The following is a 25,766-nucleotide window of genomic DNA, read 5'->3' as shown; positions in this document are numbered from 1 at the left end:
GAGGAGCAGGAGGAGCAGGAGGATCAGGAGGAGGAGGAGGAGGAGGGGGAGGAGGAAGTTCCAGATCTGGTGGAGAATTTTGATGAGACTTCTAAGAATGAGGCAAACTGAATCGAAGCAACTTCTGAAGAAGGCGACACCTGCAGGAGTTACAGGAGCTGCTATTTTTATATCATGACTACTTTTTTAAAATTTTTTTTGTTTATTATGGATCCGATAAAATCTCTAATATTTTTAAGCCCACCCCCCCGACACTGCTGCTCTTTTCAGTTTTCACTTATACCTAATTCATTCTTTGCAGCAATTTAAGCTGAAGAAGCCTGGGAATAAAGTTTGGAAAAGATTAATAAAATTCTTTGCCAAGAAAGAAAGAAAAAAGAAAGGCAAGCTCTTTACCAACAGAGCCATGCTTGAAGTCCCTGTACACTGTACTGTTCCATGTTATCTTTGTAAAAGCCATCTACTATCTAAACTGCTATCTAAATAGATATCTAAATCTCCTTTCTCTTTTGTTGAAATACAAGTGCCCTTTTCACATGAGCTGTTCTCTTCTAATTCAACAACCTGTTTCCCGCCACTGACTCTCAGAATCTGTTCTGACTTGAGAATGTGTTAGCCTTTCCTTGCTGTGTCAGAATATCTAAAATACAGACAGTGATAGACTTACTTTGACTCAGTTTCAGATATTTCAGTTGATGGTCACTTGGCCCAATCATTTTGAGCCTATCTATCAAACCATACGATGAAAAACATGCTTGGAAGAAAGTTCTTCATCTCATAGTATCAGGAAAGCAGTGAGAAGAGTGGGCAGGCTGCCAGGATCCACTTGTGGATTAATAATTATTTTATTATTAATTATTAATCCTTAATTATCTGGCTTCTCTCAATGAGGATCCTCTGCCTAAATTTTTCTTCACCTCCTGTACTGCCACCAGCTGGGGATCAAACTGCAATACACGAGCTTTGATGGACAGTCAAAATCCAAATCCTAACCAAAAATCTTTGTAAGTTTTAGCTCTGATTAGATTAACATCTTAATTCTGGTATCTTTGATATCTCTGATTTGCAAAGGTCCCAAGAATTAATTTGTAACTGATTTGTAAGGTATGAATAACAGAGTGTATTGTGCAAAAGAGCCAAATAGAATTAAGTCTTGAAAACTACATCTAACCCTTACTAACAATGTGACAAGAGTCACTTTACCTCTCTAAGGTTCAAATTCAACTGGAGAGAGTCAGTAAGACAGAGACAAAGCAACGGCTGGCAAGATGGTTCAGAGGGTAATGGTACTTGCCACCAAGTCAGACAACCTAAGATTGATCCTGGAAAAGGAGAACTCCCAGTAGTTGTCTTCTGTATACACACACACACTCACAATAAATGCAATTACTTTTAAATTTTTAAATGAGATTTAAATAGAAAACTGAGGTATGGTAGGCCCAGTCCTGTAATTAAATGCAGTAATCAAGGGCTGAAGCAGAATGACCATGAGTTAAGTCAGTGTTCAATGTGTAGTTCTAGGTAAGCTGAGCAACACTGTGAAACTCTGTCTGACAATAATAATAATAATAATAATAATAATAATAATAATAATAAAGGAATGTATTTAGCCCAGCATTGGGTACATAGAAAGGTCTGAGACCCTTCCCTCCCATTTCCTGCCAAGACAGCATTCCCAGTCTTAATTATGGCCATTCCTGGCCCTGTAGACCGTCAATGTATATTAACATTCCCACAGTGTTTTCACCACAGTTCACATATCTTTTGTTTGTATCTTATTTTAAGCATGTTTAAGTATAATTATCGTTTGTACAAATTGGTCTTTTCTCCCTTTCTAATTTATTTATTTTGATGATATGTTACCCAGACTGGTCTCAAACTGTGGGCTCAAGTGATCTTCCTGCCTCAGCCTCACAGGCAATTGGGAATACAGTCACACATCCCTGGCTTCTGCAACATTCAGATGTCTTGAGGACTTGTTGAGATTTGGTCTGTTGCTATGTACTGTAATACTAACTACCGGCTATGGTTGACTCAGGGAGAAGAGGTGCTTTATGGCCTTACTCTTTGATTTAAAACTACTGGTTGAATAAGGATGCTGGCAGCCTATGGATAGGAAGAAGAGAGGTAGGTAGGGTTTCAGTTCTTGGGCTTGGGGTTGGAGAAGGAACATGAGTATGAAGGAGAGAGAGAGAGATAAGACAGCATGAGGTATGTGAATCATGAAAACAAATCATGAGGGCTGGCCATTTGGAGTTAAGAGCTATCCAAATGAAACATGGCAAGCTATAACTTGGGATATTTGATAGGGAAGTGGATACTAATACCATAGAGGTTATTAGAAACTGCCCAGCTCTAGTATATAAGGTTTATCATAAATGTAAAGGGTTTGCACCTTTTATCTGGGAACTGAATGATCATAGTTGGAAAAGAGACCCCAATTGAGTTTAAATATTTTGGCAACAAGGACTAGTGTCTGAACTTTGCCTTCCAGCAGCACATCCCATTATGAGCATAAGAACTGTACTGTCTACTAAGCTGATCCAATATAATTTTGTGTGATTCAGCCAAGTATTATTTAAGTTCCTTTTGGATAAGAAGTAAAAGAGGAGCTGAACAGAGGAGTGCAGCTATCTTCCCTAACACAGTCACTGTTCCCTCATTTGTTCATTATGTCAGACCAAGTATTTCCTGTGACAAGTGGCCTTTTTAGAAGATGCTCCCTTCAAAAGTAACTATTCTAGTAGGAAAGAAAAAGACTTCAGAAGAAAAGAGATGAGTATTATAATCAAATCCTTAGTTACAATTCTATCCTTTGGGATAGAATGCCCAAAAATCAATTCTAGAATATGTACTTAAATCTGAATACACATCTGTGTAGTATTCCTTTTCCACAGAAACTCAAACCTGAGAAAATGAGTTTAAATTGTATGCAGAAATGTATGCCAACTGCTAGGATGCTTCTACAATTAACAAAAATTGTTTCCCGTCTTATTTTTGGTGAATAACTAAGCTTTTGGATATTTATTCTTGATAACTAACCTTTGGACATATTAACATTAATATTGTTGCTGCTTACTCTGAGGACAAGTTATGCAACTTTTTACAGTTGCTGATCTGATGGCTTAAAACCCTTAAAAGCCAGCCCATTGAGATGAAGAATCGGGATTGCAGAGCGCTAGGGTTAAAGCTACAGCTTTAGACTTTGACCCAAGTATTTAGCCACCTATTTACAGTAGAAATGACCACAAAGCACTGTACCTGAAACAAGATGTGTGCATGACGGATAGTTGCTTATAATAATGACAGTCCTTATTACATGAATTTATCTAACAGAAATTACATACTACTTAAGAGAGAAGGTAGGCTCTCAGGCACTTTTTAAAAAGTCCTTGCAAAGGAGTCTTTGAACGGAGTTCCCAAAGCTATGGGGCCAAGTCTAATGAAGCTGGTTCCTTTCCCTTAGGCTCTCTCCTACTTTTATTTTATTTGCTTGTTTGTTCTTTTATGGGAGAGTGGGGGTGGGAGGGAGGAAGGGAGGGAGACAAGGTCTCACTGTGTAGCCCTTAAACTATCCTTGAACTCGGTATATAGACCAAGCTGACCCTGAACTCAGAAATCCTCCTACTCTGCCTTCCAAGTGCTGAGATGAAATGCATTATTAGCCTGGAGCGCGGGGCAGCTAGCCTACCAGGGGCCTGAACTGCGCTGCCCCGCCCTCCCTGGCAGGGATGAGTGACAGCGACAGAGACAGCGACAGGTGCTGAGAGCAGAGGCGCCCGCTGCTTCTGCGTGTGGCGCCCGGAAGGGGGAGCAGAGTTTGCACGTGGAAACTTGTCTTCCTGTCTTCGAGCCAGCCTTCGGAAGTCCCCGGAGGCCACGCTCCGTAGTAGACCCTAGAGGTCGGCCCTCCAGGGCAGGGACAGCTCGCCGCTCTTGGCTTCCGCGGCTGGTTCGCCTCCGCTCACGGTACTCGCCGTCCGTCCGTCCAGCCGTCCGTCCTGCCGCCGCTGGCAGTCGCGGTGCGCGCCGTCCGTGCCGTGCCGCCGCCCGGCGCCCCTGGGACTTGCGCACAGCGCCGCCACCGCCGCCGCCTCCGCTGCGCAGCCCGCCTCCCCCGCCCCCACAGGGCAGCTCGCCCGGCTCGGAGACTGCGCCGCCGCTGCAGCCGCCGCCGCCGCCGCCAGGGGGAGCAAGTCCCCGACGGGAGACGCGCCGGCTCGCTTCCTGCGAACGCGCCTTCCAACTTGAGCTTCCCGCGAACTCCGGAGATTAGAAAGATGGAGACCGAGTCCCGGGCGGTGAGTGCTGAGGGCCGGCCGGCCTCTGCGCGGCCCGGCTTCGGACGGGCTGGAAAGGGTGGGCTTTGGAGTCGAAAGCCTTGCTGTGGGGCTGGGAAGGAACGCGCCGCCGGAGGGCAGCGGGCGGCCCCGCTGAGGAGAGCGGCCCCTCGGGCTGTGTGAGAAGGGGCGCTGGCCCTCGGTGGGGCGGACGGGCAGCTCGGGGGAAACGGCCATCGGCCAAACGTGCCTAGCGAGCGGCCGCCCTCAAGTGCTCCCGCCCGGACGGCGGCGCCCTCGACGGCTCGCCCTTTTCGGGACACGTTCTCGCCCCCCGCGGGCACGAGTTGCGCGGCCGTCGTCGACGCCCCGACCCGGGGCAAGGCCTGAGCCCGGGAAGGCCTGAGCTACGCGCGCCGCCCTGTCAGGCCTGGGCCGGGCCGGGGCCTAGGGGCTCCCTCCCGCCCCACCCCACCCCACCCCACCCCACCCCCCCAGTGAAGCCTGGTAACGTGCCGCGCCCCGCCCCGTGCCCGGCCGCCAGCCAATCAGCATGCGCCCACGCAAGGCCGCGGCCCCGCCTTGCACGAGGCGGCCAGCGCGTGGTAGGTGCCGTTGAGGGTTCCCGCCACCGCTGCTGGCGGGTTTGCCTGACAAAATTTCTCGCTGGCTGGCCTTCTTTTCCCTCCCGCACTTTGGTGGGGAGGGGGGAGACCCTCGTGTCGGTGTCCCGGTCCACGATGACCCGAGAGAACCCGAGGACGTTGTCAATCCGGCCGTTTGCCCCATCGCCTCAGCCTGCTGGCCTCCGAGGGGAAGGAGCACCGAGGCGGTGACTGCGACGGTTAGCCCACCTCTTCCTTTGTCTTTGCAAAGATGATCCATCTCGAGGTCGAGGTTAAGCCCCAGAGAAGGAGGCACTGGGGCCATGTTACCTTGGAAGAGTGTCTAAATAAACTCGTTGGTGGTCGAGCTTTACAGGGAAATAGAGGGTCCAGACTAAGGATCCTAGAGCAGCCAGCCTCCTAGCTCCTTGCTTTCAAATGGTTGACAGTGGGAGGTTCCCTCTCCTCAAATTCAGTGCTAACCTCGAAGGAACTTGATGTTACCTCTGACAGAGCCTTGTTGCCACTAACCATAAAATGTGTTCTAAAATGTTATTGATTGATACTTCGGTCCTTACCCAAATGTTGAACAAATACCAAGCAGGTCTCTCCTGAAACCTCATTCATACAGTCAACAGATAGATACGCGCTGAACACTTGCTATGCGATGTTTCTGTTTTGCATGTCGCAGTGAGTTTAAAAAAAAAAAAAAAGATAGTCAAGTTTCCTATCTTCATGAATATTACAGCATAGTAATATATTACAGGTAAATATGTGGTATCTTAGAAAATAAGAAAGAAAGCCATAACATCCACACCAGAGCCTTAAAAACAGGGACTGAAGTGATTTGGTTGTTTTAAAATAATTTTCTTTTTCTCAGTGTTTGAGGTCTCTTCACTTGGGACTGATTTCATCCACCTCTCACAGAAAAATGGAGTCTTCTTATTTAAACTTGAAAACAAACTAGTACTTCCATTGAACTACTTTGTTTTTACAGAATTTTGTGAAGACTTCATTATTTAACAAATTCTATACTAGAAATAAATGGACACTGATATTGATATGTTAAGCCTTCTAAATTAGAAGTATAAACATAATGGATATATACCAATTTGTTTTAGGTTTTTTTGTTGTTTTGTTTTTTACAAGACAGGGTTTCTCTATGTAGCCTTGGCTGTCTGGGAACTCATTCTATAGACCACAGACACATCTGTAATTGAGTTGTCTGTGAAGTCATTGGTACGAGGAAGAAAGTACACCATGGGGCCTCTCAGGTGTTAAGAACACAATTTATACAAAATGGGCTTGAGACTTTTAGAATTTCAGGTAGAAGGGCTTTACCTGAAATGCAGATTGTAAGGAAATGGGAATGTTTCTGTGGTTGTCTATATTATTACTTTAAAAGTAAGATTGGTAAAGGAGAACAGTTGCTCAGAATATCCAGGATATAGCAATGTTTGCTAGTTCTTGTATTTTGGACGGTGCTTTTGTTTTTATAGGTATTTAGACACGATTAAAGAATGCTTTTTTTTTTAATCTTGCTCCATTATAATTACAGTGACCTTGTCTAATGCTGATGTTCTGTTAACAAGAGAGCACCACTGCCTGACTGATACTGTCCAGGCCAACTTAACACCTGGACAAAATGGTTGAGACAGAGCTTCTCCAGACATCTGAGTCTTTTCTCTCCCTCTTTGACTTTATGAGTTTAGTATTCTTCCTTAACAAATAGCCTATATCATAATTAATGTAAGTATAGTTGAGTAGTACATTTAATAGTAAGCACTTCTGTAGAGTGAAGTACTTTGCTTCATTTTTATTTCTCCCCAAAGCTATAAGCGCTAAAGATTTTAAATTACAATCTTTGTAATTTTAGAATAAAGTCAAGTCTAATATGTGATATTTTGCCTAAATGACAGCTTTGATGATCCTATATTAAAACTTATACCCAGTGCTAAAAGCATAAAATGACTTTATTTTACAGCAATCAACAAATCACACACAAACAGATTCATTATCTCCATCCCCTAATCCTGTGTCACCTGTGCCTTTGAATAACCCAGCAAGTGGCCCAAGATACGGAACTGTGATCCCTAACCGCATCTTTGTAGGAGGAATTGACTTTAAGGTATCTATCTGTGGGTGTAACAAGGTGGGGAACAAAAGTGTTCTGCTTCTCTTTGCAGAAGAATACTTCATTTTTCAGCAAATATTTCCTTATACAACTATAAAATTACACTTGCACATTGGTTAATATACAAATGGTTAATATACAAAATGGGTTTCACATTGCATTGGTTTAAATACAAATAACACTTCATACTTCAGTTTTACTTTCCTATACAGCACTCCAATCAACTAGATAAATATTTCAATTTTTAAATGAAAACTTAATCTAAAGATTTTAGTCTTATAAAACTCTATCTTTTTCCCAACTTTTATTCTTGCATTCCTAACTAATGTCCTAGAATTCAATTTCTTACAAATAGCTTTCTTTGATAGGGTTTATTATCTGATAATTTAAAAAGCCCTGTGGTCCAAATAGAGAATCAGTTAAAAAAAAAAGTGTGCTTAATCAACTAATCAGCTATTTCACTCTTTCAGAAAAGCATATTTGAAATGATTCACAGTATTCCATACAGGGAAGGTATACAGGAATATTTTTAATCAAATATTCTTTTTTTTTTCATGAGTCTCTTTTTTTAAATATTTTCTTCATTTACATTTCAAATGCTATCCCCAGAACCCCCTATACCCTCTGCCCGCCCTGCTCCCCAACCCATCCACTCCTGCTTCCTGGCCCTGGTATTCCTTCCCCTGTACTGGGGCATATGATCTTCGCAAGACCAAGGGCCTCTCCTCCCATTGATGGCTGACTAGACCATCCTCTGCTACATATGCAGCTAGAGACACAGCTCTAGGGGGTACTGGTTAGTTCATATTGTTGTTCCACCTATAGGGTTGCAGACCCCTTTAGCTCCTTGGGTACTTTCTCTAGTTCCTGCTTAAGGGGCCCTGTGTTCCATCCAATAGATGACTGTGAGCATCCATTTCTGTATTTGCCAGGCACTGGCATAGACTCACAAGAGAGAGCTATGTCAGGGTCCTGTCAGCAAAATCTTTCTGGCATATGCAATAGTGTCTGAGTTTGGTGGTTGTATATGGGATGGATCCCTGGGTGGGGCAGTCTCTGGATGGTCCTTCTTTCTGTCTCAGCTCCAAACTTTGTCTCTGTAACTCCTTCCATGGGTATTTTATTCTCCATTCTAAGAAGGAACAAAGTATCCACACTTTAGTTCCTTCTTCTTGAGTTTCATGTGTTTTGCAAATTGCATCTTGGATATTCTAAGTTTCTGGGCTAATAATATCCACTTATCAGTGAGTGCATATCATGTGTGTTCTTTTGTGATTGGGTTACCTCACTCAGGATGATACCCTCCAGATCCATCCATTTGCCTAAGAATTTTATGAATTCATTGTTGTTAATTGCTGACTAGTACTCCATTGTGTAAATGTACCACATTTTTTGTATCCATTCTTCTGTTGAGGGGCATCTGGGTTCTTTCCAGGTTCTGGCTATTATAAATAAGGCTGCTATGAACATAGTGGAGCATGTGTCCTTATTACAAGTTGGAACATCTTCTGGGTATATGCCCAGGAGAAGAATTGCTGTATCTTCCGGTAGTACCATGTCCTATTTTCTGAGACTGATTTCCAGAGTGGTTGTACCAGCTTGCAATCCCACCGACAATGGAGGAGTGTTCCTCTTTCTCCACATCCTCCCCAGCATCTGCTGTCACCTGAATTTTTGATCTTAGCCATTCTGACTGGTGTGAGGTGGAATCTCAGGGTTGTTTTGATTTGCATTTCCCTGATGATTAAGGATGTTGAACATTTTTCCAGGTGCTTCTCAGCCATTTGGTATTCCTCAGTTGAGAATTCTTTGTTTGTTTAGCTCTGTCCCCCCACTTCTTTTAATAGGGTTATTTGTAGAAGAATGTGAATTGATCCATTCTTATCTCTTTGCACAAAGCTCAAGTCTAAGTGGATCAAGGAACTCCACATAAAACCAGAGACACTGAAACTTATAGAAGAGAAAGTGTGGGAAAGCCTTGAAGATATGGGCACAGGGGAAAGATTCCTGAACAGAACACCAATGGCTTGTGCTGTAAGATTAAGAATCGACAAATGGTACCTTGTAAAATTGCAAAGCTTCTCTAAGGGAAAAGACACAGTCAATAAGACAAAAAGGCCGCCAACAGATTGGGAAAGGATCTTTACCAATCTAAATCTGATTAGGGGACTATTTTCCAATATATATAAAGAACTCAAGAAGGTGGACTCCAGAAAATCAAATAACCCTATTAATCAAATACTCTTACATGAGCTGAAGGTATTACTTGATGATAGAGGTTTGCTTAGCTTATAGAAGTCCTAAGTTCCATCTTCACACACACACACACACTCATGCGCGCACGCGCGTGCATACCTTTCAAATTGATTTATAAAAGCATTTCTAAGTTTACATATTAGAAATTATAGGGAGAGATATATCTTTAATAAAATGTGCCATTATGTGTGATTTTTGACACAAATCTTCTTACCATATACTCTTACCATGATTTAGGTAAAATTACTTGTTTTTTACTTAAGAAAAATGTTATGCTTATTATATTTTTAAAGTAAATATTCAATAAATACAAACATTTTCACATAAGTCACTAAAGCACATCACACTAAAAACACAATTTGGATTTTATATGCCATCTTTTCTGCACACACATGGTATTAAGGTAACAGATGTCTTTCCCATGAGATATCTTTTTCAAAACCACAAAAATAATAGCTAGTGAGGAAATAATTCCCTAAAGTAGAAAACAGTGTGAGACTTTTTAAACCTCTTGTTCTTAGAAGCCTAGAAACTATCTCTTCAAGTCCAATAATCTTGACTTGCTCCTTACTCTACAAGGCTGAGTTAGTAATTCTTCTTCCAAAGAAGCGTTTGGATGAACTTGGTTTAGAGATCTAATAGCAGTTCTTATTCTATCACTGATTTCATTTTATACTTATTAGAAAAAAAGCAATTTACTTATTCTTAGCTGTAGTATTGGTCATTGTCCAATTTAGCAGGCTTAAGGTCACCATCCAAAATAACAGATAGTGTATTAAAGTTAGTGTGGTAGCAACGGAACTCAAAGTGAGTGGCTGTGCTCTAACACATCTCTTGGTTCTTTCTTATATAACCTTAAAGTTACACTTAGAAACAAACAGTTGCAACTCAACCCAAGAAATAAAATTCTAAAGAATTGACTGTAAATTCTCTGGGAATAGCTGTTATTGTCTTATCTATTTCAGCTATTATAACCATCTTGAACAGTGTATATTATTGTTGTATCATATTATCTGCAGTTAGCTAAAATGTATGTTGAGTACAAATAAAATATCTTGTAATTTGAAATAACAAGTCAGTCTGTAACTTGTTATGGAAAAAATCAAGTATTTGGAAAATATATCTTTTCCTAAGACCTCAGTCGTCCTAAAGACTATGTTGATTACTATAAAGTGACTGGATTAGGCCACTGTGGCCTAGTTTCACTGCTATAACTGCTATCCTCCCCAAATACTAGAGTCAGTAGAATACAGCCTAACTGGGTTTAATATATGTAATCCACCTTAGCATTCTTAAAGTTGCTGAAAGATAACTTTACCCAGTTAGCGTTCTTTGTAGTTTTGGACTAATTCGGTTTAAAATGTTTTGACTTAATATATAATCATTTAGCTACCTTCTACTACATAATCAAAATACATAGATTTTTTGTAACAGTGGTTTTTACCTACATTTTATAATGATAAGTACTTTTCCACTTGTTTTCTATTTTTTTATGTCTCCATAGTAAGCGTCAGAGTTGTTTCGCCTTTTATTGCTTTAACTATTTCTTAATGTTTTCTTTTTATGTCATTAGACAAACGAAAATGATTTAAGAAAATTTTTCTCCCAATATGGGTCTGTAAAAGAAGTGAAGATTGTTAATGACAGAGCTGGAGTGTCCAAAGGGTTAGTATCATTGCACATAATATAAAGAATAATGAGTTGTATTCTGTTGGCTTAGCTTTTATATGCTAATATATTTTGTCTTCATTTTTATAGTAGAGAATTTTATGCCCTATTTTTCTCATACATTCTCTCCTCCCCTCCCCATCTTTCTCTCTGTCTCTTTGTGTTATCCTTCTCCCCTCCCCCTCCTTTCTCGTGTGTGTGTGTGTGTGTGTGTGTGTGTGTGTGTGTGTGTGTGTGTGTGTTTTGGTGGGGTAAAGGGGGACTGTAATATTTGTTAGTCTAAAACTTTACCTTTGTACGGACCAAGGAGCCATTCAGGATAATATGACAAAAATGTTGAGTGGCAAATATATATCAGCTAAAGAAGCAAATGCTTTTAGAATTGTATTTTAGTTTCAACAATAAGAGAGTTTATTTGAAAATTGCTGACCCCAAAGAATATCTGGTGTGGTTCAGAATGTAGTTGAGGAGCAAATGAGAACTGCCATTCTAATGGGGATGATTACTTATCAAGTCAACAATTGGGACGACTTTGGGGTTTAGGACTAGGAAAGCCCTTGAATGCTTTAAGCAGGGCTTAATGGGCCATACTAGGAGGACTATGGAAGAAAGACAGTGGTACTAAGAGCAATGCAGATTTTAACTCCTGACTCAAGAGATTTCAGAGGAAAAGAATATTTGTAGGTTGCCTAGAGACCATTCTTGTGATATTTTGGCAAAGAAAGTGGTTGCTTTCTGCCCTTGTCCCAAAATTTGCCTGAGGCAAAATTGAAGTTTTATATTATTGGTGTTAACAGAGGAGACTTCAAGAGAGCCTAGTATTGACTCTGTTGTTCTGTTATTAGCAGTCTGTCTTATGCATACAATCTATAATGAAAAGGAACAAGCTGAGCAAGAAAAAATACAAAATGGACAGTTTGAGAAAAAAGAGAGTGCCAGGAAACGTAATACAACTAAGACCAGTTGCTCAAAGAGATAAAAATAGTGAGATAAGAAAAGTTTTAAAAATTTTTTAGAAAGTTAAATTGAATAAAGGGAGTGGTGACCTCAGAACAAGATCCCACCCAGTTAACCTGCCAACTTATAGAAAGGAAATAAAGAGAAGGTTAAGCAGCAAAGGAAACTATGGGCAACAAAATGCTGTAAATGTACTTGAATAAGAAGACTAAGTTCAGCCTCAGCAAGCAGCAAAGCTTTGGCAAGCTTCAGCCACGTGGTTCTGGCTTTAGAGTCAAAAATACATGAAAAAGGTTATAGAATCTTCCTCGGTGGCTAAGAAAAGCTGCTGACACCAAGCATGTGTCAGGGATGTCCCTACATGTAGGCCCAGATAGGACCTGCATGAAGCTGTGATGGTAAAACCTGTATTTCATTGGAGACTAAAGATATTGGAGGTGCCAGGGACATGAGACACCTGCTGAGGAATGTTGTAGATGCAATGTGGACCCAGCCCATGAGAGAAGTGTGTTGGAGTTGGAGAGAAGTTGAAAGGAGTTGGAGATCTAAAGAGTGCTTTGACATCAGACATGGACTTGCAGAATTTGGAGTTTACCCTGCTGGTTTTCAGTCTTCCTTGGTCCAGTATTCCTTACTGTGCTCCCTCTTCCCCTTCTAGAATGATAACGTATATTCTGAGCCATTGTATATTGGAAGTATGTGTTAGCCTTTTTGATTTTGATTTTATAGGGGATTACAGTTAAGAGATTGCCTTGAATATCAAAAGAGACTTTGAACTTTGGATTTTTAAATGGTGTTGAAACTGTGATAAGCTATGGGGAATTTTTTTATTAGATATTTTCTTCATTTACTTTCAAATGCTATCCCAAAAGTCCCCTATACCCTCCCCCTGCCCTGCTCCCCTACCCACTCACTCCCACTTCTTGGCCCTGGCGTTTCCCTGTACTGGGGCATATAAAGTTTGCAAGACCAAGGGGCCTCTCTTCCCAATGTTGGCCAACTAGGCCTTCTTCTGCTACATATACAGCTAGAGACATGAGCTCTGGGGGTACTGATTAGTCCATATTGTTGTTGCTATGGGGATTTTTGAAGTTGGACTAAATGCATTTTGCATTATAATATGGAAATGAGCCTATGGGGGCCAAGAAATGGAATGTGATGGTTTGAAAGACAAGGTTTCCCCAAGGCTCATATATCTGAATGTTTGGTCACCAGGGAGAGGTGTTTTTTGAAAATATTAGGAAGTATGGCTTTATTGGAGGAAGTGTGTCACTGGGAGTAGGCTTTGAGTGCTCAAAAGCCCAAGCCAAGCCCAGTGTCTCTCTCTTCCTGCTGCTGGGTATCAAGTTGTAGAAATCTTGCCTTCTTTCCAGCACCATGTCTACCTTTGTTCCTCCATGCTCCCACCATGATGACAGTTGACTAACCCTCTGAAATTGTAACCAAGTTACAATTAAATGCTTTCCTTTATAAGAGTTGCTATGTTCATACTGATTAAGGAAAGAATTCAAGAGAAAATGTTCTAAACACATGTGCACCAAACACCGATGCAAGAATTATCAGTGTACAAAGGTACAGACTAACCCTAACACAATAATAATGGGTCATTTCAATACTCTAGTCTCACTAATAAATCATTCTAACAGAAAATAGAGCAACATCTAAGTTAAATGACATCATAGATCAAATTGACCTTGAATCTACAGAACATTCCATTGCAGAATACACATTCTTCTGATTGGCTCATACAACTTTTCCTAAAATAGATCATGAAATAGGATGCAAAGCAAAGCTTATCAAATGAAAAACTGAATTTTTTTGTATTCTGAGCACAGTGAGATAAAGTTAGAAATAAACAGTTTAGAACATGGAGACGTTTTATAGAATGATGATTTGGATCATCAAAAATTTCGTAAATTTATAAATTTTGAGAATTAAAAATGTAAAAATCATAACATATGCAATGTTGGGGCCGGCCAGCAGCTTACATGTCCGAGTTCGAGCCTGGAAGGCATCTTGGAACTGAAAGAAAAGAGGGAGCCTAGGTGGGTTGAGAAATACTGGAACCAAGACAACTAGTCTGCTCAAGCAGGTAGCAGTATCTTAAAGAGGAACAGTAACTTTGGCTGAACAATAGAGTGATCTAGGGAGGAAGGCTCCACCCTAGATAATCTCCTTAGTGGCAGCAAGGTCAAGTTCTGGCTCAGCCTGCTTCAGACTTATGGGAGGCTATAATGCAAACCTATGAAATTGAATGAAATCATAAAGGGGAATTTGTAGAAAATAAGAGCATTTAGAATCAGATTTCAGGTAAATAGTAATATACCTTGTGGCTTTGGGAAAGAATAAGAACAAACCAAAAAAAAAAAAAAAAGTCAATAAAAGCAAAGAATCAAGATCAAGAAGACAAAAATTAATAAAATGGAAACGGGGGTAAAGAACCAACAGTGTTTTGGAAAGAAACAAGATCCATAAGCTCTTATCCAAACTAACAAGAAAAGAGAAGACCTAAATTGACAAAATTAGATCTAAATGGAAGAGATTGCAACAGATAATGAATTTCAGAAAATTTCAGTCATTTCAGCACATTTTTAAGACATACATTCCACTAAATTGGAAAAGTGAAATGATAAATTTGTAGACAACACAACAAAGATAATATTTTAAAAACTTAAGCCAGTGTGTAACAGTAACAGTAAGATACAGAAACAAACAGCAACAAGGAAACTAAGACTAAAGTGGTTTATAAGAGATGATGAGAATGGGGCTGGCGAGATGGCTCAGTTAGAGCACTTGCTGCTCTCCCAGAGCAGCTCCTACAACACAACCATCAGTAACTCTAGTTCCAATGGACCTCACACCCTCTTCTAGCCTACTTGGACACTAAGCACAGGAGTACACAGTCAAAGCTTCATGTGCATAAATTAAAGTAAAAAAGTAACCCAAAATGATAAAGCATCTCAATGATCTAAGACCTGAAACTAAAACCAACAAAACCATTTCAAGGTATTGGCATAACAGGCACTTTCTGACTAGGACTGTAGTCACTCAGGAAAAGCACTAACAATACCACCTGGCACTTCACCAAATCCAAAAGCTTCTGCACACAAAGGAAACAATCAAGTGAAGAGATAGCTTAGAAAATAAGAGAAGATCTTTGCTAACTATACATAAGACAGAACTGTTATCTACAATATACAAAAAATTTAAACTAAACAGCCAAAACAAAGCAATCCAGTCTGTAAATGAGCTAATGAAATGAGAAGATAATATTCAAAATCAAATTATAATTGTCCAACAAATGTATAGGAAAATATTTAACCTTGTGTCATCAGAAAAATAGAAATGAAAGCTTCATTGAGATTCTATCTTATGCCAGTCTGAAGGACAATCATTGATTGATGAAACAAATCCTGGCAATGATTCAGAAAGAAGGCAATCCTTATTTACTGTGAGTAGATAAAGAAAATGCAATTTATGTACACAGCCATAAAGAAGAATGAAGCCATGTTATTTGTCGGAAAATGAATGCAACTGGAGATATGTTAAGCAAATTAAGTCAGTCTTATGCAAATAGTATATGCTTTCTTTCATGCTGGAGCCCTAGACATTACAGATAAATAAGACTCTGGTATGAGCACAAAAATAAACACAAAGACCAAAGGAATAGAAGACCCAGAAATAAGCCCACACTGCCACATGATTTTCAACAAAGATCCCAAAAATCATACACTGGAAAAAAGATTCAGTGTAAAAATAGTATTTGGACAAACAGGGAAGAGAAATTTCTTTCTTTAAAAAGAAGTTACTTTGATGTCAGTGATATAGCCAGGTAGTAGAGCACTTGCTGAGAAGGTATGAAGACCTTTCTTCCCCAGCACAAAAGTAAGCAAACATTAAACAAGAAGGAATACTTGGTACAGTAATTATGAGTTATAAAATGATAATTATGATATTTAGCATTATTAACAGGAGTTTACTGTCTAAACAGCACTCATACTTGGTAGCTATGTTTTATTTCTTTTTCCTAGAATTTAGCTTTTGGGCATAATGTACATCATACATATATCTTTTTTTCTATTTTTAACCTTTGAAAACAGTCTCTCTATGTATCCCAGGCTGAGCGAGATCTCAGTTCTTTTTCCTATGCTTCCTAATTGCTGGGGTTATTTGTGTGTCAAAATTAAATACAAGAATTTTTTTTAATCTAGTTTGTATTTTTATTGCTGTTGCTTGGAAAATATACTAGTTGTCATAGTATTAGTTTATTGTAACAATAATTAAATATTAAATGCTGAATATGTGAAGATCTATACAAGTATTAGAAATTTTATATTGAAATATTTTATTGTTTTTTTTAATGAATCTTTTCTATTTATTTATTTTATTTTTACGAATACACTGTTGCTGTCTTCAGACACACCAGAAGAGGGCATCAGATCCCATTACAGATGGTTGTGAGCCACCATGTGGTTGCTGGGGATTGAACTCAGGACCTCTATAAGAGCAGTTAGTGCTCTTAACCGCTGAGCCATCTCTCCAGCCCCGAAATATTTTATTGTTGACTTTTTTCTACTTTGATTACTCTAAGGCAAAATTTGTGGTTTTTATAAGTTGTTTGTTTTGTTTTGTTTTGTTTTGTTTTTAAGGAAATTACAGGGCTAAAGATGTACTTGGTGGTAAGCACTTGCCTTGTATGTACAAGGCCTTGGTTTTTATCCACAACCTGGAGAAGGAGGAAAAAAAGAAGGAAATTAAAGATGATTGTTTTGGTCTGAAATCTGTCTTTTCCCAATCTTTAACCCAGAACATAAATCTCTCATGTGCTTACATCTCAGTGCTAAAACTGTTTGAAGGTTCCTGAGTTCTTTATTCCTTCAGTCCCCTTCACTTTGAAAAGCAAGGATGACAGGATTAATCTATGGTTCCCATGCTGGTACAGCATACAGAAAGACTTATTTTTTACAGTGGCCAATATTTTAGAAGTAAAAATGTTAATACAGGTTTAGGCATATAGTTCAGTAGTTTAAAAAAAAAAACTTGCATACCTTAGGTTCAATCCCCAGAACTGCAAAATAAAATTTAATCTGATGTTCTAAGAAAATGGTAATAATTTAATCCATTTATTTAGATATGGTTTCATCACTTTTGAAACTCAAGAAGATGCACAAAAAATCTTACAAGAGGTAAGATCTTTCATTGTATGTAATTTGTGGTTTGGAACATATTTCTGTGAAACTAATCCTTTATGGTAGTATAATGATATAGCACAAGTACAGCGATCCATTTATATACAGGTATGTGTGAATACATGCATATATATGTGTGTGTGTGTGTGTGTGTGTGTGTTTGTACATTTGTATATATCTTAAGATTGCCATTGACCTCAAATAAGCAGTCTGAAGTCATTCCAAGTCATCCAGAGACTGCCCCACTTGGGGATCCATCCCATAAACAACCACCAAACCCAGACACTATGGCAGATGTCAAGAGCTTGCTGACAGGAGCCTGATATAGCTGTCTCCTGAGAGGCTCAGTGCCTGACAAATACAGTAGTGGATGCTCACAGTCATCCACTAGATGGAGCACAGGGTCCCCAATGAAGGAGCTAGAGAAAGGACCCAAGGAGCTGAAGGGGTCTGCAGCCCCATAGGAGGAACATCAATATGAAATAAGCAGTACCTCCAGAGCTCCCTGGGACTAAACCACCAGTCAAAGAAAACACATAGTGGGATTTGTGGCTCTAGCTGCATATGTAGCAGAGGATGGCCTAGTAGGTCATCAATGGGAGGAGAGGCCCTAGGTCCTGTGAAGGTTCTATGCCCCAGAATAGGGGAATGCCAGGGCCAGGAATGGGAGTGGGTGGGTTGGGGAGCAGGGGGAGGGAATAGGGAATTTTCAGAGAAGAAACTAGGAAAGGGTTTATTTGAAATGCAAATTAAGAAAATATCTAATTATAAAAAGATATAGTGTGTTTTGCTTTATTTGCTTAAACTGGTAATTTAAGAATATATCTCTGTGATGCATAGCTTTTTAAAATTCCTTAGACACACTACAAATGTAGACTACTAGGATAAGATTACCTGAGATTATTTCTTTCCTTTGAAATACTTTTCATAACCCAAGAACTTTCATTAATAGAATGGATAGAGCCTGTAGTTTATTTTGATACCTTTTAACTTATAGCAAGTATAACATTTAACCTTTTTAAAAGAAAGTAATTTAATTATATATTATTAAGATCATACATAGTCAATTCTTATCCATAGTAGTTTTATATTCTGTAAAGTCACCATAAATACTGAATAAGGGAATACTGAACTTCTGGTGTTCCTAGTTGAAGAAGGACCAAAAGTTCCTCTAGTCACAATATCATTGCTACCAGTAAATCAACATATAACCTGGTTTTATGTGCTTATATTTAAAGAAATTATGTTAGCAATAATTTGTATTATCATAAAGACCTGAGAGAGAGTATTTAAAAGTGTTAAGATTATTTTAGCTCATGATTTCACAGGTTTCAGCTCATAGCTGGCTGATTCTGATGCTGTGGGTCTTGCGCAAGGCATAACATTCCTCATTAGTGAGTAGTCAGGAAGCAGAGAAAGGCTAAGGAAGAGACCCAACGATAAGCTGTAGTTCTCAAGAGCATATGTCTTATGACTTTTATTTCCTCCAACTAAGCGTTACCTTTAGATTTTCCACCATTTCCCAATAATGCTATCAAATTATTGACTCCAAAGTAATCTGTTAACTCAGATCCCTTTTCATCGGATCAACCCCTATGGTTGGATCTGTCAGTTGACTTTATTGGAAGAAAGGTGGACACTTCATATCCAAGCCATAATAGACATTATTTTTAATAATTGTTGAATCATTAACATTAGATTCATGGCCAATAGCACTATATCCATACTTGAATTATAAGCATGGCAACATGTTTTCTCCATAAAGCATTTGTCAACCTTCTTGTACTTAGGAATACTAGCTAATGCTTCAACACCTGGAAGCGATTTTATTTTTTTTAAAAAAGCATATAATGTGAAAAGAATATCTAAAGGAATATGATTAAAATATCATAGCTAGAGCAAGAATAAAATCAACTTTGATCTTACCTGACTACTTGTGTGTTGGACTACTCACATTTTCTGTTCATGTCTACTAGTAACCTTGAAATAACTACAAATAGTGGTTCAGAAATTGCAAATAAATTTTAGAGAATATATAAGTTACAAATACACAATCAGCAAGTAATGATGAATACTAAATACTACATCATCTGGATTCATAGATGTAGAACCAAGATGAAGATAGATTATTTGAACCTAGGAACCATCATTTTTTAGACTGGGGATGTAGCTCAATTTGTAGCATACTAATTTCCAATACCACTTGCCACAGGCAATGTGGCAAGTGCCTATAATCACAACACTTGAGAGATAGAGGGAAAAGGATCAGAAGTTCACAGTCATAAGATAACATATCCAGTTTGAAGCCATTCTGTGATCCATAAAACTATTTTTAAAAGAAGAAGAAAAAAAAAGTCATACAATGTCTGCCAATTTCATACTGGGTTTTGTCACTGATTTTTACAAATCATTGTGTCAAAATGACTGATTTTTTCCCTTTATTTTAGGCTGAAAAACTTAATTATAAGGATAAGAAACTCAACATTGGTCCAGCAATAAGAAAACAACAAGTAGGGATTCCTCGTATGTATTGAGAACTAATGGACTTTTGTAATATTTTGCATAGTCCTTTTATGAAATATTAGACTCCTATAGACCTTTTATTAAAATATCCTCTTTCTTTTATGTAATAAATTTATTTTGGCAAATGTGGTGCTTATATAAAACTTCTTACCAAAAATTAATATTCTTTAGTTTGAGGGTGTAGGGGAAATATACCTGAACAATATTAAGTATATTCTACTAACAAAATTTTAGAAGAAAAATCTTTTAATTAGCAAAGTACTGTGTATCATGATAGCATTTTCTTTTTGTTGAAAATTCATACAGTATATTCATATAGTATATTCACTTTTTACCCTCCCCACATCCTTCCCACCCACCCAACTCCATACCTCCTCTCTCTCTCTCTCTCTCTCTCTCCCCTCCCCCATGCACACACACGCACACACACACCAGGCAATTAAAAACAATTTTAAGACTTTTTTAAAAAGTGAAAAAGCACCAGACACACAGGAATAAAACTTACTAAAACAGTCAGAAACAATAATATATAAGCAAAAGACAGTATTTTTTAATGCCCCAACAAATTAATATGAGAACAAAAAGCATCTACAAAATACCATTGAGTTCATTTTGCATTGGCTATCTACTTCTGGGCATGAGGCCTACTCAGTGAAATGCCACTAGAGAAAACAAACTTTTCCTTTATAAGCAATTGTCAATTGCAAATAGCTTCTGGTTAGGGATGGAAACTCATGTCTACTTCCTCCCTTCAGCCTTTGTGTATGCTACTACTGTCTCTCTGGATTCATATGTAGGTCAGTCTTGTTGTATCTAACACTGTTTCCTTGGTGTCAGTCCATCCCACCTGTTTCTTTGAATCATATGCCTCCTCTTCCACATAGCTCCTTGAGCCCTGATGTCAGCAGAAGGGGTGTTGATGAAGACATCCCATTTAAGATGTTCCAAAAGTATTCCAAAGTTTGTCACTCTCTGTTCATCACCCAGTTGTGGGTCTCTGAATTATTATCCATCTCCTTCAGGAGGAATGGACACTTCTGATGATGACTGAGTGAGGAACTGAATCTAGGGGTATAGGAGAGTGTCATTAGGAATCATTTTATTGCTATGTTACATTACCAGAACAGTAGTAGCATTTGATTTTTCCCTAGGCCCATGTCCTATTTAGCCACTACCTCAGCAATGTCAGGCATAGGCTCCATCTTGTGGAGTGGCCCTTAAATATTGTCAGATAGTGGGTGATTACTCTCACAGCATTTGTGCCACTATTATACTAGTGTATCATGCAGACAGTTTACTCTTGTAGATGGCAGGATTTCTAGCTGGGTTAGCATAGAGTACCTTCCAGTACTACAAACACCAGTCAATACTGGTGAAGGTTCTGGTTAGGCACCAGCTCAATTTTTCCATGTTCAATAAAATATTTAAATATTGTATTCAGAACTAGGACCTTACCATCAATTTTCAAGAGCAACCAATCACCTTGGCAATAGCTTGGGTTGTTCGAAGGTCTCCATGGGGCTCCTTTGGCCAACAACTCAATTAGATGTAACCCATTTCTGGCCCTGTAGATTTTATTTGATGGCTAGAGATCTCTAGTTGGGACATCATCTCTCCATTTATCTGGTTACTCCATTTAGATTTCTTGTATAAATGTATTTTAAGAAGCTTCTATAGTAGTAGGTTTACATAGGACCCCTCAAATGACCATTAGTGTTGCTGTCCCCCTACATACTCTTTTCCTTACTACACTCTTCCCTATACCCTCTCTATTTAATCTTTCCATTTCAGTCTTTCCCCAGACCCCCACCCCTCTCTATAACTATATAGTCTATCTTTCTAGGAGGATCTTCCAAGCCCCCGATTCCCTGTACCTTACTCTAAACCTAAGGGTGATTATAGAGACTGTATCATACCTATTTAAAGTCGTAAAGCTACCCTCCATACACAAGAGAATACATACTATGTTTCTCTTTGGCAGTCTTGGTTGCCTTACTCAGGATGATTTTTTTTTAACCTGCAAATGTCATGATTTTTTTTTAACCTGCAAATCTCATGATTTATTTTAACATGTATAAATAACCCATTATGTTCTTGTAACCACATTTTCTTTATCCATTTATTGTTTGGTAGAAAACTAGGCTCTATCCAATTTTTGGCTATTATGAATATAGCAGCCATGAGCATGGATGAAGTAGTGTCTCTGTAGCAGGATGTAGGGTCCTTTGTGTATAGCGAACAGTAGTGTAATGGAATCATAAGATAGATCTATGCCCAACTTCCTTGGAACCCACCATTCTGATTTTCTATATAACTTTGCATTCCCACTAGCAACGAATGACTGTTCCCTTATCACATCCTCACAGCAGAGCTATCAGCTATTTATCTTAGCCATTCTAATAGGTGTAAAATGAAATCCCAAAGTAATTTTTATTTGCATTTCCCTTATGACTGAGGATGTTGAACATTTCTTTAAGTGTTTTTCAATCATTTGTGTTTTATCTTTTGAAAATTCTATTTAGTTCTGAACCCCATTTATTTATTTATTTATTTTAATTAGGTATTTTCTTCATTTACATTTCAAATGCTCTCCCCAAAGTCCCCCCAGGCCCTCCCCCCCCCACTCCCTTACCCACCCACTCCCACTTCTTGGCCCTGGCGTTCCCCCGTACTGAGGCATACAAAGTTTGCAAGACCAAGGGGCCTCTCTTCCCAATGATGGCCGACTGGGCCATCTTCTTCTACATATGCAGCTAGAGACACAAGCTCCGAGGGTACTGGTTAGTTCTTATTGTTGTTCCATCTATAGTGTTGCAGACCCCTTTAGCTCCTTGGGTACTTTCTCTAGCTCCTCCATTGGGGACCCTGTGATCCATCCAATAGATAACTGTGAGTATCCACTTTTGTGTTTGCCAAGCCCCGGCATAGCCTCATAAAAGACACCTATATCAGGGTCACATGCTCCACTATGTTCATAGCAGCCCTATTTATAATAGCCAGAAGCTGGAAAGAACCCAGATGCCCCTCAACAGAGGAATGGATACAGAAAATGTGGTACATTTACACAATGGAGTACTATTCAGCTATTTAAAAAATGAATTTATGAAATTCCTAGGCAAATGGATGGACCTGGAGGGTATCATCCTGAGTGAGGTAACCCAATCAAAAAAGAACTCACATGATATGTACTCACTTATAAGTGGATATTATCCCAGAAACTTAGAATACCCAAGATACAATTTGCAAAACACATGAAACTCAAGAAGAACAATGACCAAAGTGTGGACACTTTGCCCCTTCTTAGAATTGTGAACAAAACACCCATGGAAGGAGTTACAGAGACAAAGTTTGGAGCTGTGATGAAAGGATGGACCATCTAGAGCCTGCCATATCCAGGGATCCATCCCATAATCAGCCTCCAAACGCTGCCACCATTGCATACACCAGCAAAATTTTGCTGAACCCCTTTTTTTAATTGAATGTTTTCTTGGTATCCAGTTTTTTTTAGTTCTTTCTATATTTTAGATATCAACCCTCTATGTGATAACATTTTCAGATATAATGTTTACTTCTCTGAACCTTCTATTTCTCCCACATTTCTCTGCCATCTCCCCCATTTTACCCCAGTAGCATCTTAGCTGTTTTCATGTCATATGTTCCTGTTCCTCAGTTCTCAGCACCTCTTCTTCCCTTCTCACAGACCCCTTTCTGTTTATATGTCCCACATGCACACCCCCCCCATATCTAAACATTTAAAGCTGGAATAACTGTAAGAGAGGGGACAACCATTATTTGTCTTTCTGAATCTGGTTTATCTAATGTATAGCATTTTCCATATTTCATATATTTTCCTGAATTTTCCATAATTTCATTTTCTTTATAGCTGAATAAGATTCTTCTATGTATTTGTACCCACATTTCACTATCCATTCATCTGTTGATGGATATCTTGGCTGATTACTTTTCCTTGCTGTTGTAAGTAGAACAGCAATAAAAACCCAGCTATTTCACCTTGAAAAAAAATCACTTAAAATAGCTAAAGAAATTTAGAATTACCAAATTAAAAGGTTTGTGATCTCCTGAGAGGCTCTGTCAGATCCTGACCAATACAGATGCGGATTCTTGCAGCCAACCATTGGACTGAGCACAGGAATCCCAATGGGGGAGTTAGGTGTAGGACTGAAGGAGCTGAAGAGGCCTTACCTGGAATCAGTGGGAGGGGAGACCCTTGGTCCTGTGAAGGCTTGATGCCCCAGTATAGGGAAATGCTAGGGCAGTGAGGCAGGAGTATAGGAGGCATGGGGGAGAGCACCCTCATAGAAGCAGGGGGTAAGGGGGGATGGGATAGGGGGTTTGCAGAGGGGAAACTAGGAAAGGGGATAACATTTGAAATGTAAACACATAAAATATCCAATAAAAAATTAAAATAAAATAAAGGGTTTGTGATTATAAAATCATTTTAAATTAATCAAAGTAGAAGTATAGAAAGTAAAAATATAGAACTAATAACAAAAAACTAACTGCATGATATGTTTTTTAATCAAACAAATGTGTCCTAGTTATCAGAGGAAACAAAGCTTTGGTATTAGATAAATTATGTGTATGCCTTCCTCAGATTTCTATAATCCTTTGACTTTTTAAAAAAACTTTTTATATTAAGCACCTCTGTAGTTTTGCTTATTAAAGAAAATTTTCACATTTGTTGCTAATTTTATCTTTCCTTAACCATATCATATGTCTACTGGGATGATAAAATATTAATTTTGACCTTGACTCAGCATTTATTAACGTAGTTATTACAAAATGTATTATTGACTGAAAAGATATCTCAGTAAAGTGCTTGCCAAAAGAATGAGGACTTGAATCGGGTCCTTTATAATCCACGTAAAAACCAAGGCCTGGCAGTGTGTGCCTGGAATCTCAGAGCCATGGGGCTTGCTGGCAGGCCGTCTCACTGAATCAGTGAGCTCCATGGTGTTGAGAGACCATCCCTAAAATTCAGTAGAGAATGATTGGCTGCTCTTCCAGAGGAACTGTGTTCAACTACCAGCTCTCACAGGGCAGCTCACAACTGCCTGCGACTCTAGTTCTAGGGGCTCTGACGCCCTTGCACAGACACACATCAAGGCAAAAACACCAATCAGTGCTCAAAAAAATTAAAGTGTTTCAATTTTATAATTTATATTTCTAAAAATATAATTAATAATGATATAGTTAATAAGAATAATATGAATTGTTTCATTAGACTGCTATTAGAATCTGAATTGGAGCTGGGCGGTGATGGCACATGCCTTTAATCCCAGCACTTGGGAGGCAGAGGCAGGCGGATTTCTGAGTTGGAGGCCAGCCTGGTCTACAAAGTAGAACTGGACATCCAGGGCTACACAGAAAAACCCTGTCTCGAAAAACCAAAAAAAAAAAGAATCTGAATTGGAGAGCTTTTAATATTTACTTACCTTGATTTTTACTTAATCCTTATAATCTAATAAAAGTTCTGAGGTATTAATTTTAAAAATGTATTCTTCAAAGGTGTTGTAATACATCGAGTTTAAATATTCTACTTTTTACTGAACCCATGTTGAAACCTTAAAATAGTTTTCCAAAATGTGTTCAGAAATTACACGTTCATAAAATTAAATTAAACATTTCCGTCCTTATCCTTTATTATTTGCCTTAGGTTCTAGTCTCATGCCAGCGGCTGGAACAATGTATCTGACCACTTCAACTGGGTACCCTTACACTTACCATAATGGCGTTGCTTATTTTCATACTCCAGAAGTAACTTCTGTCCCACCATCTTGGCCTGTAAGTGATTCTCAGTTTAGAAGAGTTACTACCAAATATTTTTAAGATACTTTTATTCTTATGTATTTGATGAACTTTTTCACATTTACTTATTGTGTGTGTCACCACTGACTGTGGAGGGCAGAGTACAATTTGCAAGCATTGGTTCTCTCCGTCCACCATTGGGCCTGTGAACCTTTATCCACTAAGCCATCTCACAGGCCCTGACTCTGAAATATTTAAAACACAAGCAAATAAATATATCTATATCACTGCTATCCACATTTAACAAATGTTAATACTTTGCCATATTAATTGAAGTTATTTAAAAAGAAGAAATAAAATATGGCAAATCCATGTAAAATCTCCT

General features: G+C 38.9%; 1 protein-coding gene and 1 pseudogene across 1 annotated transcript; both read left to right on the top strand.

Moving 5' to 3' along the window:
* The window catches only part of LOC110289152, a 683-nt pseudogene extending 572 nt beyond the window's left edge, over positions 1-111 (top strand).
* Positions 112-4,833: 4,722 nt separating this feature from the next.
* Positions 4,834-25,417, top strand: LOC110289151 (protein boule-like; the record flags this gene model as incomplete). The annotated part of the gene is made up of 7 exons (XM_029473942.1): positions 4,834-4,843; positions 4,901-5,124; positions 6,870-7,013; positions 10,849-10,940; positions 17,032-17,086; positions 19,537-19,612; positions 25,290-25,417. Coding segments are annotated over exons 1-7 (729 nt in total), but the record flags the coding sequence as incomplete, so codon positions are not given.
* Between the last annotated feature and the right edge of the window lie 349 nt (positions 25,418-25,766).

This window comes from Mus caroli, unplaced genomic scaffold (genome assembly GCF_900094665.2).
Source record: "Mus caroli unplaced genomic scaffold, CAROLI_EIJ_v1.1 scaffold_15509_1, whole genome shotgun sequence".
In the NCBI taxonomy this organism is placed as follows: domain Eukaryota; kingdom Metazoa; phylum Chordata; class Mammalia; order Rodentia; family Muridae; genus Mus; species Mus caroli.
This window is presented reverse-complemented; position numbering and strand designations above follow the sequence as displayed.